This window comes from Phasianus colchicus, chromosome 14, assembly GCF_987193195.1.
Source record: "Phasianus colchicus chromosome 14, bPhaCol1.hap1.1, whole genome shotgun sequence".
NCBI classification, from domain to species: domain Eukaryota; kingdom Metazoa; phylum Chordata; class Aves; order Galliformes; family Phasianidae; genus Phasianus; species Phasianus colchicus.
Genome location: NC_143449.1, coordinates 7,326,301 through 7,343,021, shown reverse-complemented (window position 1 = coordinate 7,343,021; position 16,721 = coordinate 7,326,301). Strand labels below are relative to the sequence as shown.

The window sequence follows — 16,721 nt, the reverse complement described above, 5'->3', positions numbered from 1 at the left end:
ACCTTAAGATTTAGGATTCTGACTTAAAAAAATCTCGGGCAGTATCACTGGGTTCATCTGCCTTCTTAAATAAACTCCACAATTCTCACATTAATCTCAGAGGTCTCAGAGCTGGGTATTTTGAAGTATATATGTGAAGTATATATGAGAAATATATGTATGTAAGTATTTTGTGAGACAAAATCGAAAGTAATGAGGATACTAAAAAGTTCTGTAAATGTGTATGTGAAGGTTTTCATACAAGATCTTAAAAGGCTGAGATGTCACTGTGGGGTTACTGGGTAATATTTTTTTTAAACATGGGCTGTCTCAACCCTGTTGGATAATCTTGCTGGGAATTTGTGTCATTTTGGAAGCTCTTAAGCTGTTGGTAACACACCAAAATTGGGGCTCCCAGCTCTCATGTTGTAGCTTGAACCTGTGAGGTTGATGTATTTTGAAGATGTGAGAGGCTTTGGATGTGAATGCCAAAATGCTGGAAATCTTGGAAATATATCTTGTTTAGAAATACTTGGCCATGATTTCCTAGAGTTCTTCTTTACAATAGATATTTTTCAAAAAAAGTTGTTAGTGGGCATGTCAGTACAAGGAGGGTCCCTTCAGAATTTAGCTGCCACTGTTGCGTCTTTGACATCCTTTCCTTCGAGTTCCTCTCTTTAGGGCTCGGGTCCTGTAGAAACAGCACGGTTCTAATGGCAGGATGACAAGATGCATTTGCTGGAACATCCCAGATTGTCAGCATCCCTATCTAAAGAGTCCCCAGGCTTATATTACCAGCACATGCAGATTGGTGGGATTAATCCTATCTGAATAACTGCTTCAAGTTGTTTTCAGAAAGAATTTTGTGGGTTCAAAATGGGAAAGGTTTGTTTTCAGCCAGGAGGCAGACTGGCAACGTATCTATTTTGATCTAACCTCTGCAGGCCATCACAGATTAATTGTCGCAACAAGGTTAGTCTTTAATTGATTGTAAAATCAGAAGAACATGACATCATGTAAAGAGAGAGTTGGCGGAGTTGGGGAGTTTGTGATGATGCAGAGTTTTAACTTTGTTAGTTTTAACTGAGTGAGCTGAGAATGATGTTGGAAACCACCTGAGACAAATGAGATGACCTTGAGCACATCCTGTGTTGGTTTTGCCTTATTCTTCATTGTGAGAACTGATGAATAAAAGTAATGAAATAAATGCATTAAGTGGGGCTGACCTGCCAGGAGAGGAAGAACCAAATTGCTGCTACTAAATTGAACATTCCTGAGGAAATTAATTGTACAACCATCTTATGCATAACCCCTGAGATTCTTGTGCCACATGTAATCGTTCCTGGGAAAATGCAGCTCCTGAAATGATGATGCTGATGGGGGACACAGTTACCTGAGTGGGAGGAAGGGAAGAACAGTAACTAGAGCAGTAATTATTTGTTTCTTCCCAAGTGTGAGAATGAGTAGATTTGTTTCCCCATTAAACAACTTGAACGTCACCTTGGGGGCTTCTCTGCACCTTCTCTGCTGGAAAGCAGGGAAAATGAGATGCAGTTCTGAAATGGTGAACCCTGCCTGAGAACGTATCGACTCCTACATGCACTGGCAGCCAGATGTGAGTAATACAGACGTTTCCTCTTTGGACGGGTATGAAGAGTTGATGCGTTCGCTCTGCACAGAACAGGAAGGATGATGCCGAGTGTTTGCACATAGACCGAAAAGCCCATTGTGTAACCCTTTGGCTTCCAGTTCAGGCCCACATCTGCTGCTTTTAATTGACACGTTGCTAACCCTCCTGGTGAAGTGGGAGAGCAGTGCTGGGGGCTGCTGCGAACATCAGTATCCCTGGTGTGCTCAGCACAGCCATTCCGTAGGGTCCTTCCTGTGAACACGGGCAACCACGGGGGTATTCTGCAGCTCCAGCCAGGTGGAACAGTATGTGCTTTTCCAGCTGCAGGGTTCAACTGCGCCCAGAGGATAGGAAATTTTGTCAGAGCAGGAGAACTGCAGAACATGCTGAACTGCCAGAGTGGGTCTGCATCAGCCTGAGTTCTGTGCTTGAGAAGGAACTGGCTAGCACTTGGAGAGGGTAGACCTCAGCTGCTAGTGTAAAGAACGTCTAGAGAAGTTAGAAATTGAATGTCATGGGAGGAAGAAGCAAAGCCTGCATCATCCAAGTGTGGTAAAGCCACGGTTTCTAAAAAAGGTTTTTTCAGTGGTAATGTAGCAGAGCTTAAAATGGGGATCTCCAAAATCCAGGAATGTGAGCTGGAGTTAGTTCTGTGAATAGATGCAAGCATGTTGCAGATGTCTAGATCTGTGTTTGATATCCTCTAGATGTTACTGTTAGGAACAATGAGCATACTTATTACATTGGACAAAAGGCTCCTTCTGACTCTTAGGTTTGTTTTCACATCTTTCAACTTCTGATTTAACCAGGCGTGTTGGTTGATGCTTGGGAAAGCTTGCACTGCTGGTGCTGGCCTGGCAACAGGGAACGTATCTAATTCCTTTAACTTTGTATCCTTAATAACTGAAGAAGATTAATTGTTTTCTCTTCAAGAGATTGCATTTTTCAGGACAAAACGGAAGTCCTCAGCTCAGCCATTTTATTCAAAGCATATGGAAAAAAGTTGTAAAAATAATTTTTGCCTGTGGTTGCTGATGGAATTTCTCTTAGTGTTTCTATATAAAATTTACACATGATTATGACTATCACATTCTTAGAATTGATTTTCTGGTACCAGTTTGATTTTTAAAGCATTTATTTAAATGAATGTATATTCAAAGCCCTGAACATGAGGGGTTTCTGTGTGGAAATACCTGTGAATAGGAGCTATACAGCTCATACCTTTATCACTTGGTTCATGCATCATCTGTGTGACTTTGACAGTTTCTGCTCTCTGTTTTCCAGGCAGAACCCAGATGTACAGCTGCAGTTACAACAGAGACCACCTCACCACCACAGTCCAACTTCTTCCTTGACATCTTTGGGATCTTTGACCTTGCTTCAGTCTCCACCACCATCCAGGCTGTCCCCTTCCCAGCACCAGCAACCCCTGACTCCAAGCCAGGGAGATCCTGGCATTCTGCCACGGACCCAGCAGCCTTTCTTGTCAAACCAAGTTCATCAGGGAGATTTGTACCGACTATGCCAGCCTTTCCTTGGCCCGCAGCAGCAGCAAGGCGATTCCTATTCAGTGATGTCCCGGGCTCAGCAGATACCTTCCCCGTATCAGCAGATGCAAGTAGATCCTTTTGCCATAGTTTCCAGGGCCCAGCAAATGGTGGAAATCCTGTCGGAAGAAAACCGGTCTCTACGACAGGAGCTGGATGGGTGTTATGAGAAGGTAGCCCGACTGCAGAAGGTGGGTGTTCTTGAATGTCAGACACTCTCCTGTGTCTGGTATCATCCATAAATGAAAGATCTAATCTGTAGTTGTTATGTTGCTTGCTTAAGGGATTGATTTATCTACTTCAGAGTCTTTTATATGTAGATAGAATAATTGTATCCTGTCCCTTTGGGCAGTTCTTAACTTCATCGGAAGATAGAATCAAAGCCTTCAGTTTTATTCTGACAGCTAATTGACCATGCTCAAAAGAGCATCCTCATCAGCTGTCTCAAAGAGGCTGGCTGCTTGGCTTGCTTAATTAAAGCTAGTGTTTTTATTTCCAGGATAGCAGCAGACTTTGTTTTCCTATCAGTCTGAAAGAGTTTAGAGACGGGGAAGGGTTCATCTGAGCTGATTTGAGTATGTGGTCACACAAGGAGACAACAGGGAGCATGACTGCAAAACTGGCTGGCAGGACATAGTGCAGAAGTACTGCTGCTATGGCTACATTAGAGACATTTGGATTGCAGGGCTGAAACTAACACTTTGTTACTGGAGTCACTTAAAAAGCCCTCCCTCAGTACTGCACAACTGCCATGAAAACTTAGAAGCCTTTTTGGATCAAGCTATTTACCACCTTTGGCTTTATGGAACAAGTAGAATAGGTGATGATAAAGCCCTTCTCCCATATATTAAAAACAGTAGTAAAAAATTCCAGTGAGAGCCATCACTAATAAGCATGAGGGATATTTTCATTGCAGCCTTCTAGAAATAACTTCTGGATGACCAACAGTTTAAAGTTGCACAGCCAGTCAGCCTTGCTTTGCTTTGCAGCTGTGAAAAGGCTAATGCTGCTTGTAGCCTAGGACTTTGTGGGCCTTTCTGTGCTTTTTGCACTGAGCAGTCTTCAGGACCATAAAAATGTGTGTCTGATTAAAACACTTGTTTGAATTCAGATGACCAGTGTGGCTTCCCACGCTGATTTATTTCCTATGTTGCCTCTTTCCAGGGACATATGTTCATTGTGTTGTATTTTATTTGGAAGGTTCCTCGTCAGGAAATGCTTTAGAGAAATGTTGACTGCTTCCTGATAATGAAAGAAGGATACCAATGATCTCCCTTCCGTGCCCCTATTGATCGCTTAGTACATGCATCCATACTTCTGTAGCAATGCAAAGCTGTGCCTGGCAAGGAGAGTTAGAAGTGAATGTTCTCCTGCTCTGGGTGATCAGCTGCTTGCTGCAGCTTAAATCAAGCAGCTTCACACTGAAGGCTAGCAGGAAGGAGAAAACTTATTTTAGTACAGTCGTTTGTGTGTGTCTTTTTTCTACCCTCCCCCCAAGTTAAGTAGATGGAATATTTTAAAATACAGCTAAGATGTAGAAGTGTAAGCATAGAACATCAGGAGGCTTTATTGTGAATTTTGGATGTAACAATTACAGATCAGCAGAGTTCATCAGCAGTGTAGGATCTGCTACTAGCATTTTTTAGTATAGGTTGACTTTGTTTTATTTTACTTAACCAACTCAGTATCACAATAACTATTTCTTCAATATATATCTTTTTTTTTTTTTTGCCCAAACTGATACTAGTATCAAAGTGTTCTGGACTTACAAAAAAAGTAGGTGACATTTGCACTTCTTCAGTTCACTGTATCAGTGCTCTGATTGTGTTGGGGAAGTAGAACTAGAGACTGGAAGCAGAGTCCAGATTTTCATTCCAGCCACTGGTATTTTTAATGAGGATCCCTCAGAAAATAAGATTCTGCCATTTCATTTGATGTGTAGCTGCCATTTTATCTCAACAAAGAAAACAAGAGAAGGCATTCTCCTTTCTGAGATTAAATTAAAAGAATTGTTAGTGATAAAATAGTGTGTGCTTGTTTTCACTTCCACTGCAGCTGGAAACAGAAATTCAGCAAGTTTCAGAGGCATACAAAAACCTGGAGAAATCATCCTCTAAGCGGGATGCCCTGGAGAAGGCCATGAGAAACAAGCTGGAAGGAGAAATTCGTAGGCTTCATGATTTCAACAGGGATCTGAGAGGTGAATTAAGTAAAACTTTTCTTCAATATTGTATTTTTACTGTTGTACTTACTCACAAAGCCAGTGTGTTGCCACCATGAGAGTCATTGTGTCTGGTGACGCAATTGGATGTGACTGGATACTTGGGTATTTTCAGTAGTCTGGGATTTTAAGCATTTGCTGAGAGTATGAGAAGACAGGTTTAGAAGAGTGCTGTTGTCTCATTTCTAGCCTGTTTCTCATTGAGAAGAAACGTGATAAGCCAAATGCCATAAACCAGATGCAGGCCTGGAATTCTCTTGTCTTATTATCCTAGACACAATTTGTACAATTTGTTCAGTTTATCCAAATGGGAAGATGCTTTGCTGACTGCCTAATCCCACACCAGGCATGTTCACTTTATTTCCTGTCCAATGACCTCTCTGCACTGACATACAAATTGCAGAGTGTCTGTTCTTCCTGAAGGTCTTGTCATTCCTTATCAACATAGGCATCTGTTTTTTTGGATCCCTTTTCTTTTCCAAAGTGAGATGTTGTTAGTGTCTGGTTCTTGCTAAGAGGCTGAGGCAGCACAATGGCTGGCAGTGGAGAGTGGTGTTGAATGGTATTTGACCTTAATGTGAGTCAAGGTTTAACATTAGTTTGAAAGGCAAAAAACAACTGCAGTTTTAGATGTGTGAAAGTGTATAATCACTCTTGTAAAATGTAAGCTTAATTTTTTTTCCAAAAGCCATCTGATTGTCCTGCATGTCATCTTCTTTCTCTGTCTGTAGTCTCAGAGTAAGATCTTGTTTTCAGAAGCTGTTTGCATCCAAAATATGAGGCCATAAAGTGCCCAGTGCTAGTGAGAGAGACAGTACACAAAGGCCTGCATTAAATAATTTTATTCATAATAAAACACTGCATAAATATTTCATTTTTATTTTCATAATCTGATACAAATTTCTAGTAGCCTACAGCAGCAGAACTGCTAAGCTGTCCCTGAGATTTTATGTTTTTCTCTGAAGTCAGGTAATTAGACAATAGTGGTTTAATCTTCAAACTATTAAGATGTAGTGGAGGATTATAAGGGAATCTTTTAATTATGTGGGGTGATTTATTTGTGTGGGAAAAATGAGTTTATTTGGAGAGATTTTTGAAACCATTCTTTATAAAACTTGTGACGCAGAAGACTGAAATATATCAACTCTTCATACTGAATTCTATAGGGAATCTCAACATCTATAAAAACAGAAAAAAACAAACATATAAATTAGGTTACAATTGTTTAAAGTAATTTTTTTTTTAACTCTGTTTAATCTGTTTTGTCTCCTTGAAAATATTTTCTAAAGGACATAATTAGAAACATTTAAGAAATGAGTGGCAGCTTTTGATAGTCTTTTCACTTTTGACTGGGTAGAACTAGAAGATCCACTCCCTGAGCTTGTGAGTCTTTAATGCTTGAAAGTTTTTTGATTCTTTAGCATTTCTTTTCTTGAAAAATTCTGCAGAACGTATGGAGACAGCCAACAAGCAGCTTGCGGAGAAGGAATTTGAAGGGTCTGAGGACAATCGGAAAACCATCTCTCAACTCTTTGCACAAAGTGAGTTATACAGTCATTATGGGTCATTAGGAGTGCTGTGGTCACTCTTAAAAGGATAAACATGCAGCAGATGAATGTAGGAAACTGACAGATCTGACCTACCAGGACTGAAATTGGGGCACTGGCAGTCCGAAACTGGCAGTGCAGAGAGGAGGACAGATTTAAGAATTCTTTTTTTGTCAGTATGTACAGTCTATCTGGTGCTTGCTAGAGATTTTGGAACAAATGTAGTGTACAGTTGCATTGTAAAAATAGTATTTACTCCATAATGTGTAATAGAATTTGAGGAACTATTTTCTTCCCTGAAAGCTTTGGAATTAAACCTTCCCAGACTGTCAGGAATCCTGGCATGAGTGAGGGACAGTAGGACTGGAACCCTGAAGGTCTCCTATCTCACTCCTCTTTAATTTGCTGCTGCCCTATCCAGTTCAGCACAAGCAGGGGGGATTAAAAATGCCTGCAGTATGCTGTGCTGCGTAAGTGTCATGAATTCTGTGTGCAGTGGATTTATCACAGGGCAAACCAAAATGACAGATGTGAAATGCTGCTTTTCCTTTGTACAAAAATGTCTCAAGGCTGATGGCAGCGAGCCAATTTTCATTCCATACTGTGCTCCACCCTTCTGACAATGCTTACTTTTTCACAACTGTTATATAAAAAGGTAATGCAATAGAAAGTAAAGTTGCAAAATAGTGATTTTCTATGACGTAACACGGGCTGCTTCTGCTCTGACAGATGCTGGTATCCCCCTCTTGTGTTGTCTTTAGCTTATTTCTTGTGACTTACATTGCAAGCAGAAAGCTGTCAGTGTGTGTTCTGCTCTCCTGGTGGTAGTGGGAAGTCTGTGATTGATCTCTGGCTTTTTGGATTTCATAGGTTTGCCCAAGGAGGTGGGAAGGCCAAAGCTATGAAGCCTTAGATGCTGTTTCTACTTCTGGATGTATGTGGAAAGCTTAGTGCTGCGTTTTGTTGATCCCAGCATTTCTTGGGATGCTGTAGGCGCTTGTTGGTGAAGCAGAACTCATTTGAAGAAAAGTCTGGAATAAAACCTCCAAAAGCTTTGCTGCAAGCACTTGCAGATTAACAGAGTGCTGACACTGATTGATACCTTCTGGCGTAATGCCACCCTACCTCATCTCTGCCCATCTTCTGCAATACGTTTTAACGTGCTGACACTGTCAGCAGCTTATTTCCTGGGTGGAGGAGAAATGCCAGGATGGGAGAGATGGGGAACTGAATAGAATAGGCTGGTATTGGCATTAGCCTTTATCTTTGTGTCTTATGTCCAAGGTTAGCTCTGAATTGCAGTTGGAATTTGCTATGCAGAGCTCTGAGGTGCTGCTGGTGGAGAGGTTTCTTCTGTAACCTATGTGTGGGCTGCATCAGTTCCCTAGCAAAAGGGAATCTTTAGCTGTTTTGTGTTGCTAAAGCTTTGCTCTTGGCTCTTCTGCTGGCAGAAGGAAGGGAGTAATTGTGGTTCTGTAAATATAGTTATGCACATGCTTGCACAAATGTGCCTGTGTACTCCATATGCAGTCTGTCCTAACACCCAGAATCTAGTTCCTGTTTTTCAAGCCTTACACTCCTTGTCCTCATTCCTTTGTCGTGGGATATTACTTTCTGGAATGTAGTTTCTCTGGTGTTGTCAGTGCAGGGTGTAGATCACTGCAGGGAGTATTCTGTGGTTATGTATCCAGTGAGTATGTTAATGTTATCATTGTAGCTGGTTGGCATGAGCTGGGAATGACAGCATAGGCAGAGGACATCAGCTTTGTGTTGTGGCTTTGCTTTACGCTCTTGTGTGATAATTTCATCGGTTCCAAGTTATTTTATCCTGGATGGTTTTTTTGTTGTTGTTGTTTTGTTGTTTTTTTTTAATGAAAGCAGTTAACCTGTTCCTGAAACACAAAGCATAGGTACCCCCATTATGTCCAGCTCTTTCTGGAGAGCAGCAGAAAGGGAATAACTGCATGCATCAGTACTGGTTAAGGGCTGACCTGCCGCAGAGGAGCTCTGCAGAGAAGGACCTGGGTGTCCTGGTGAGTAACAGGGTGGCCACGAGTGAGCAGTGTTCCCTGGTGGCCGAGAAGGCCAGTAGCATGCTTAGGGTGTGCTAAAAAGAGTATGGCCAGCAGGATGAGGGAGGCAGTTCCTCCCCCCCCAACCCTGCTCTGCCCTGGCAAGGCAACATATGGAGCTCTGTGTTTACTTCTGGGCTCTCCAGTTCATGAGAAACAGGAATCACCTAGAGAGAGTGCAGTGGAGGGCCACAAAGATAAAGAGGAGCTCAGAGCATCTCCTGTACAAGAAAAGGCTGAGAGAGCTGGGGCTGTTCAGCCTGGAGAAGAGAAGGCTGATAGGGGATCTCAGCTCAGAATTTTACATAAATTCTAATGGGCAGTAGTCAAGTGGATGAGGCCAGGCTCTTTTCAGTGGAGCCCAACAACGTGATGGGCACAGACTGGAACAGAGGAAGTTCCATTTGAATGTGAGAAAATGCTTAGAGGGTGACAGCAGTGGAACAGGCTGCCAGAGAGACTGAAGTCTCATTCTCTGGAGTTATTCACAACCCAGCTGGATGCTTTCTTGTGCAACCTTCTACAGGGAACCTGCTTTAGCAGGGGGGTTGGACTCAGTGATCTCCAGAGGTCCCTTCCAACTCCTGTGATTCTGTGACCAGCCACTGTGCTTGGAGTGGCTTTAGAGCACTAAGCATGAACTCTCAGTGCTGGGCAAAAAGCTTTGTTAAACTGCAGGTGTGTTTTGAGTAGTGACAGAACAGATACAGGTGCATAGGTCCTGGCCCAAAGGGTTGTTGTTAAGAGCAGTAGAGGAGGACCAAGGAGTTTTCCTTGCTTGTTCCTCTGGTGAAGCTGACTGCCAAGTGGGGTGAGTGCATGTTCTCTTGAGAAGGTGGGCAACTGCCCCAAGCAGAACACCTTTTCTTCACACCATGTCCACAAGCAGGAGTACAACATCTTCAAGCACAAAAGCTTGCCATCTACCCTCCCCAGCCAGGGATATTAAAACTACTCAGTTTGTTTTCTAGTGTTGAAAGCTCAAAGGTGAAGAGGTGCTAAGTTTTGCTAACCATCTGTATAATCAGAGCGAATTACCTAACTGTACTGAGTGATACGTTTTCTATTCCTCCATGCTAGCATTGTGGCATATTGTTACTTGAAGGTAACGTGCTTGTTTTTCAGGGTTACAAATTCTTCCTTGAAAGCCACATAGTTTTTATCCCTTAAGCAATAGATTTGTGTTCTGTTTCTTGTGAGAAGTTGCCCCATCTTTCCTTCACCTCTGGAGTAGAGAACTCCTGAAAGTTGAGTAGAGAAAAGTACCTTCTGTTGATAACTCTCACTTCATTTTGGTAGACAAAGAAACACAGCGGGAAAAGGAGAAACTGGAAATAGAACTGGCTGCTGCACGCTCCACCAATGAAGACCAGCGAAGACACATTGAGATCCGAGACCAGGCCTTGAACAATGCTCAGGCCAAGGTGGTGAAACTGGAGGAGGAGGTAAGGATGCTGGGAGAGAGAAACTGGGATAATCTGCATTCCAGTAAAAGTGACTCTGGAAATAAGTTTATGTTGTGAAATAATAAGGAAATCTGCTAGCTTCAAAGCTGTTTATATCGGCTTAGCTTTGTGTTGGTTAGCTAAGCCTCTGAACTGCTCACAGATAAGCCATAAATCTGTATTTTCTTGGAAGTTCTGTCATCCAAGCAGCCACGTTTCATTTCTTTTTGTTTTAACTGATAAAAGTGGGCTGGAACTGAAATCCCAACCCTCGCAAATTCTTGAATTTGGCAGAAATTCAGATCTGGATGGACTTCTAATTAATAGCAAATGAATGCAGCTTGTCCCCTCAAGCCAGGTGTTCCACTCACACCAGGTTATCATGGCGCACAGTGCAGATCACTGTATGTGCCTAGCGTTTGTAATAAGCTGTGCATGACATGACCTTGGTTGTTTTCTTTCCCTTTCCTCTCAGGGGGGATAATGCAGTCGAGCTCCTTTGCTGGACAGCTTTCACAGTAATTTCTTTTGTAGCCTTGTCCCTGTCATTCACACATGGCTCTCACTTCACAGCCCTTCTGCGTCATACTAACTGTCCTGCATACTCTTTTCCTCTCAAAGGCTCCATTTCCTTGTCCCAGCCTCTGCTTCCTCTACTCCTACTCTTCCTCCATGGAGAGCCCCTGGAGGAAATTTCATGACCAGGCAGACTTCCTCCGCTGCAGGTTTGTTCTTTTCTTCAGTTCTGCCATCTGCCTGCCTACCAGCACTCATGATCGCCTTCAGGAGTGCTGTGCTTACATCCACCTGCATCTTGCCATCTTGGAGACATTCCTCAGACCCCTCTCCTTGTCTGCTTTTCCTCTTCTCTGTTCAGGATCCCTTTGTGCCAACAGAGGAGGAATGGTCCAATATTTAGTGAGCCTCTTCCTGTCATAACTTGCCTGCTTTCATTCTCTTCCAGGTACATATGCACTCACCTTCTTAATTTTAGTCTGCTCTTCTCTAAGTTTTGTATTTGCCTCAGTAGTTTTTCCCCAAACCTCCTGTTGTTTCTTTCCCTGCTGTCCTTCATTTTTCCCCTTGCAGTATCATTTTAATCTCTACAGCTTCATGGAGGCCCTCCATCAGTGTCTCCTCTCCTGGAATTGCTCTGCCCATTCAGGATATGGATGCTGGGTTAGCAGTCATCACGCTTTAGTTATCTTTCTCTGCCATTCTCCACCTCTTTTTCCTATCTCCATCACATGAAATGTGTCCAGTTTCTCTTTTCTTTCCAGGCCCACACACCATGGTTTATGCCATCCTGTTTCTCTTCTTCCCATTTTACTGATAGGGTCTTTCCCACCTTTGTTTGTTCCCAATTTTGAATCACCCCATCTTCCCCACCCCAAACAAGCACTGCTTTCTCCCAGACTGCCCTCAGCTTTGCTGCAAACCACTGGCAAGGCCACTTCAAAAGGTGGAATGCTTGCAGAGCTTACTCTAGTGCTTAGTATCAACAAACTGGGGAGCCAGCTTCTGCACAAAACAAACTGTGATAGTGAAGAAAGATGAGCAGATTCAGAGGAATGTTTAAATATCACTGGCCGAATTCAGCCTCATGCACAGCTGACAAGTGCAGTGATTTCATTAGGATGGCAGCATTTCCTTGCAGACTTGCACCTTGGTGTCTATGAGGACAGGGAGCATTAGATAGAGGGAAAACACATGTGAAATGGTTCTGTTTGGCTCTTTCAAACTCTTCTGTCAGTTGATCCTGTGATGTGTGGAATATGCTTGCCTCTTATTCAGATTTCAGCAGCTTCATGATTCTAAGAGTCTCACATGTGATGAATCTAAATATCCAGGACAACTGCATGGGTTCTCTCAAACTATTCAAATGCTTGGAGCTGACTTCTATGGAGATGCTATAATAAGCCAGGGCCAGCATACATAGCAGTTGACTAGGTCAAACTTTTATGTAGGGTTTGAGTCTTCAGAGGCAATAATAATTATATGGTTTCTTTTCAAAAGACATATCATTTTACTAGAAAAAGTGGTTTCGGTGCTGATGCAAAGAACAGGAAAATAGGTAGGTAAATGTGGCTGGATTGCATAATAACTTAAAAAATACCCAAACACACCTATGCTGGTTCAGAGTGAAATGCCCTACTTCAGATTGCATGAGGGTTTGTGGTCATTTGCATCCGACCTTTGCTCAGATCCCAGGGTGTGCAGGAAGTGCCACCCTTCCTGTTGTAGATGAATATGGAAGTGTCTCAGTGAGGGAGCAGGAATTAACTCTGCTTTTTCCTAGAGGTGAGAGGGGATAAAGGAAAAAGAAGGGATGAAGACTCATTTTTGCAGATTTTCCAAATCACTTTTTAATGAAATACTTAGGATTAGAAAGCATTTGTTGCCTCATTAGCTTTAAATTGTGGGAACTTCTGAAATCCCTGAGCTGTATGGTAACTTGCCGACAGGCAGCCAAGCAAGCTGTTTGGTGCTCAGGGCACCATTCACAAGGGAGTCTGAATGTCAGCCTGAGTCAGTGGTGTTCAGTGACCAAGATATATAAACAATTTGTCAATTATTTCTTCTGTTCCTGCCAGCCTCATCTGGGTTGCTGGTCCCTGTAATTGTCAGGAATTTCCAAACTAGTCCTGCAGAAGAGGGTGGAGTTTCTTACGCTAAGGTTTGGCAGCCACTCTGGCTCAAGGCCTGAGGGGAGTGTGCATATTTCAGTTGCATCCTGTAATGTGAGTTTTCAGCTTTTTTTCCCTTCCGTTTTGACTTCCTATTGAGCAGAGTTACCCTGCCTTGTATTCACCAGAACCTTTATGAAAAGAATATTTTATTTCTGTTGTAATGAGGCCTATAAGCCATGTATCACAATGACTGAATTTGAGTTGGTATTGGAACTTACGTGTTCCATTTAAAAGCCTTTGCCTGAATTGTGGGTTTGAGTAAAACCACCCATGTGTAAAACGTATGTACTTTTCTACTCCTATGGAGCTGTGGGACTTCTATGCATGCGGGATTTTTAGCATTCAAATTAGAGAGTAGGAAGAGATAAAGGAATGGTAAAAGCAATGGAGAAAGGAATGATCTTGGAGACACTTTGCTTTTGGAAGCAAAAGTAGATATTCAGAGTATTTCCCATGTCTGTTAGCAATAGTGAAATGACTCGTCAAGTTTAGAACGATCTGCCATTAAAATTAGATAGTGTGGAATTTGTTTTTGCCAAGTGCTAAAAAGAGTAAGTGATCGTGGGCATTTAAAACAAACTTAAATATGCCTCTAGACAGGCTTGCAAAGTATGTATATGTTATATATGTCATTTTTAAACTTTACTACTTCTATACATAAAAATACCCAGTAATTAACCCCTGTGTTCACATCTCTATTTTCATTCTTCCCTTTAATAGATGTTGCACAGTAATGCTTAACTCAGCAGCTTATTAAAATTATTGCTAGTGAAGTGTGTCTGTTGTTTTTTTTAATCAGAACTTCAGATTATTTCCATTACATGCAAGAACTTTGAGATAAATCGAATGTATGTGAGGCAAAATGCTTGTTAGCTTAAAAACATGTATCACAGAAATGGCTGGTGATAATATCTGCAGCTAATGCAGCTAAAATTTCTCACTTTGGAGCACGGGTTGCCACGATGGTCTCCATTCTGATTTGAATGGCTGCAGTGTGCAGCAGATGTGTAGCTGGAGGGTGGTCAAAGATGGCCCATGTCTGTCAAATTGTCATATTACCATGCTTTAACTAGCATCTGCTAGCATACACCTTGGCAAGCAAAGCAGGTGGTTCAGCTTTGCTCTGGGCCAAAGGCAGAAAGGACTGTTCTGACCAGCCTGAGGCTCTGGGTAAGGGCTGCCCTGTTGTGAGTCCTTGCCAGGCTGGTAGTATTGTACCAGGGAGTTTGGTGTGAAATACTTGGCCTAACCACAACTGCTAGATATCAGGAGTTCAACTGCTACTGCTTTTACACCTTTAAAAAAAAAAAAAGGGGGGGAGGGAATTTCAGAGCTTTTATTGAACTCTGTCATTTCTACTCTTGATTTGTAACATAGAAGACAACAGTTCAACTTAGCAAAATTATTTTATTTTTGTTTTAGTGCTTTGACTTGTACTCCCTCACTTCTCTACTTTACAAAGCCACCATTTTAATGAGTGCTTTAAGGAGACAGTTTTGAAAAATAGTGACTACAACCAAGAAGATATTTATATCTATTCTTTGCTATCCTCACGCCTATACCTTGCAATAGAAAAAACTCGACATTCTCTTTCATGCTTGCAAATTAGGGCTAGAGGAAGGGAAGAAGCTTGAATGAAATATCTTTTCTCCAAGTGGTTTGTATTTTGAGACTGTAAGATCTTTCAGCCATCACAGTTCAACATAAAACAGATATCAGAGCTAAGATACTATATTCATTTCCAACTCAGCTGTTGTGAGGAGGAATTGTGCACTGTATCTGATAACACTGGGGGTTCTGTTTGAGAGGAGACATAGAAAGATCCATTCCAAACGACAGTTACTGTACTTCATATACTGTAACTGAGATACTTTCAGAACAGAACTGTGGCTTGTAGGGAAGTAACCCATAGGAGAGTTTGTGTGCTTGAAGGTTTGTCTTTTTTTTTTTTTTTTCTTTTTTCTTTTTCCCTAATCACTTCTGGGTCTATAAAAAGATATTCCAGGCTTCGTAACCACTCCTTTCAGGACAGAGTTGCTTTCAAAGGGAACAACTTTTTGGATGTCATCCTGTTGTGAATGAGTAGGGTAGGCAGGAGAGAAAACACCCCTTCTTCCCTGTAACTACTGTGTGTGTCTAATGACCTGTATTCTTGTAACGACGCAGAACTGGCTTTTTATTGCCATGTCTCTACCTCCCATATTCTGCCTGTTAGTAATTTTCCAGAGGTGGCTGTGAGAGTTCTAACTTCTTTTAACACAAATGAATGGAAAGACAACATTATGACATTCCCATGCAACAAACATTGCTCCCCAGTAAGAGGATAGTGTTACTGAATTGCTTCAGCATGCATTCTTGCTGAAGCCAGTGGCGCCTTATTGGGTCTGAATTCAAACACTGAGGGTTCAAAGGCATCCTAGAGGAATATATTCCAACTGCAGGAGGGAGAGGTGGTTTAAACATGCTTGTTGTCCTTTTTCTTTACTACATTTCTGCCATAGCAGGCAAATTCTTGTGGGGAAACACATTTTCAGCTGCATATGAATGGATTCAGCTTTAGGATAAGTCCAGAATGTAATGAAAACACCCTGAATATATTAAACAAAGGACTTTGAAGACATCAGAAGTAGTGGGTGGGAGATGAGCAGATGCTGGCAAGTGTTACCAATTTAGTGAAATAGGAGCTGTCCAAGATGAAGAAGAGGGGTTTGTCAGAGTGCCTGGGAGGCTTTCTGAATCATTGCTAGTTATACAGGAAGTCTTCTCTTCTTCCTCAGAAAAACTCTGTGGTCAGTAACGCATCTGGAAGTGGTGAATCTCTCTGCAAAAGAAGTTCCTTTCTTCCCCCTCACCTGCTCTGCCCAGGAGCACATTTGTCCTGCAGAGGCAGCTCCAGTCTGGAGGATGTTACAGCCTCTACCTCCTTTGCATCCAGTGGCTTGCAGTGAAAATTGTTCATCCCTGAATACCCCTGCTCCATGCACTGTGCGCATGAAACCTCCATGCCTTCTTCAGAGCCTTTTCTTCTGCAAGGGCCGGGATCCCTAACAGCGATAGTGTGATTTGCTGAAGACTTTGCTGAGAAGCCTACCTTCAGTGGAGGAGAACAGGGTTTGTTGGGCTTCTAGAATGTTAATCCCTTTTCAGCAGGACAGCTAGAGTAATAATTGTCCAATTCTGATAGGAGCACTTTGTCCTTGACCGTTGTTTTTAGACCATGCAAATGCTCTCTGTAGCAGAGAAATCTTCACGTTATCTTCTGCCAGGCATTACATCATCTTAAGAAATCTTTTCTTCGGCAGAAAGGTTCTTATGACAAGTTTTAGTTTTCTAGGTTTAGTGAATACATTTGTTTAATCATTTCATTCCTGTATGTTTATAGTGGTTGATTCGTTTTCCATTGCTGGAAGCCCTGCAGTTCAGGGATACTGGTGTGCAGACATCTTCAGGCTGTAAATCTTTCTGACTAACTTGGAGACAGCTTGCTGTTCAGGTCAGCCAGACTCAGAGCAATGAAGCCTTTGAATCCCAGGTGTATCCTGCTTCTCCCAGCTGCTTCTAAACTGCAGAGAGCAATCTTGACAAGGAAA

At 42.2% G+C, this 16,721-nt stretch overlaps 1 protein-coding gene across 6 annotated transcripts in view; it reads left to right on the top strand.

The window, feature by feature from the left end:
• The window catches only part of AMOT (angiomotin), a 61,324-nt gene that overhangs the window by 29,305 nt on the left and 15,298 nt on the right, over positions 1-16,721 (top strand). For all 6 annotated transcript variants that reach the window (XM_031594457.2, XM_090150113.1, XM_090150114.1 and 3 more), the window contains 4 exons: positions 2,894-3,347; positions 5,212-5,356; positions 6,826-6,918; positions 10,296-10,441. In XM_031594457.2, the coding sequence (XP_031450317.1) occupies positions 2,894-3,347; positions 5,212-5,356; positions 6,826-6,918; positions 10,296-10,441 (838 nt within the window). The remainder of the gene's footprint in view (positions 1-2,893; positions 3,348-5,211; positions 5,357-6,825; positions 6,919-10,295; positions 10,442-16,721) is intronic.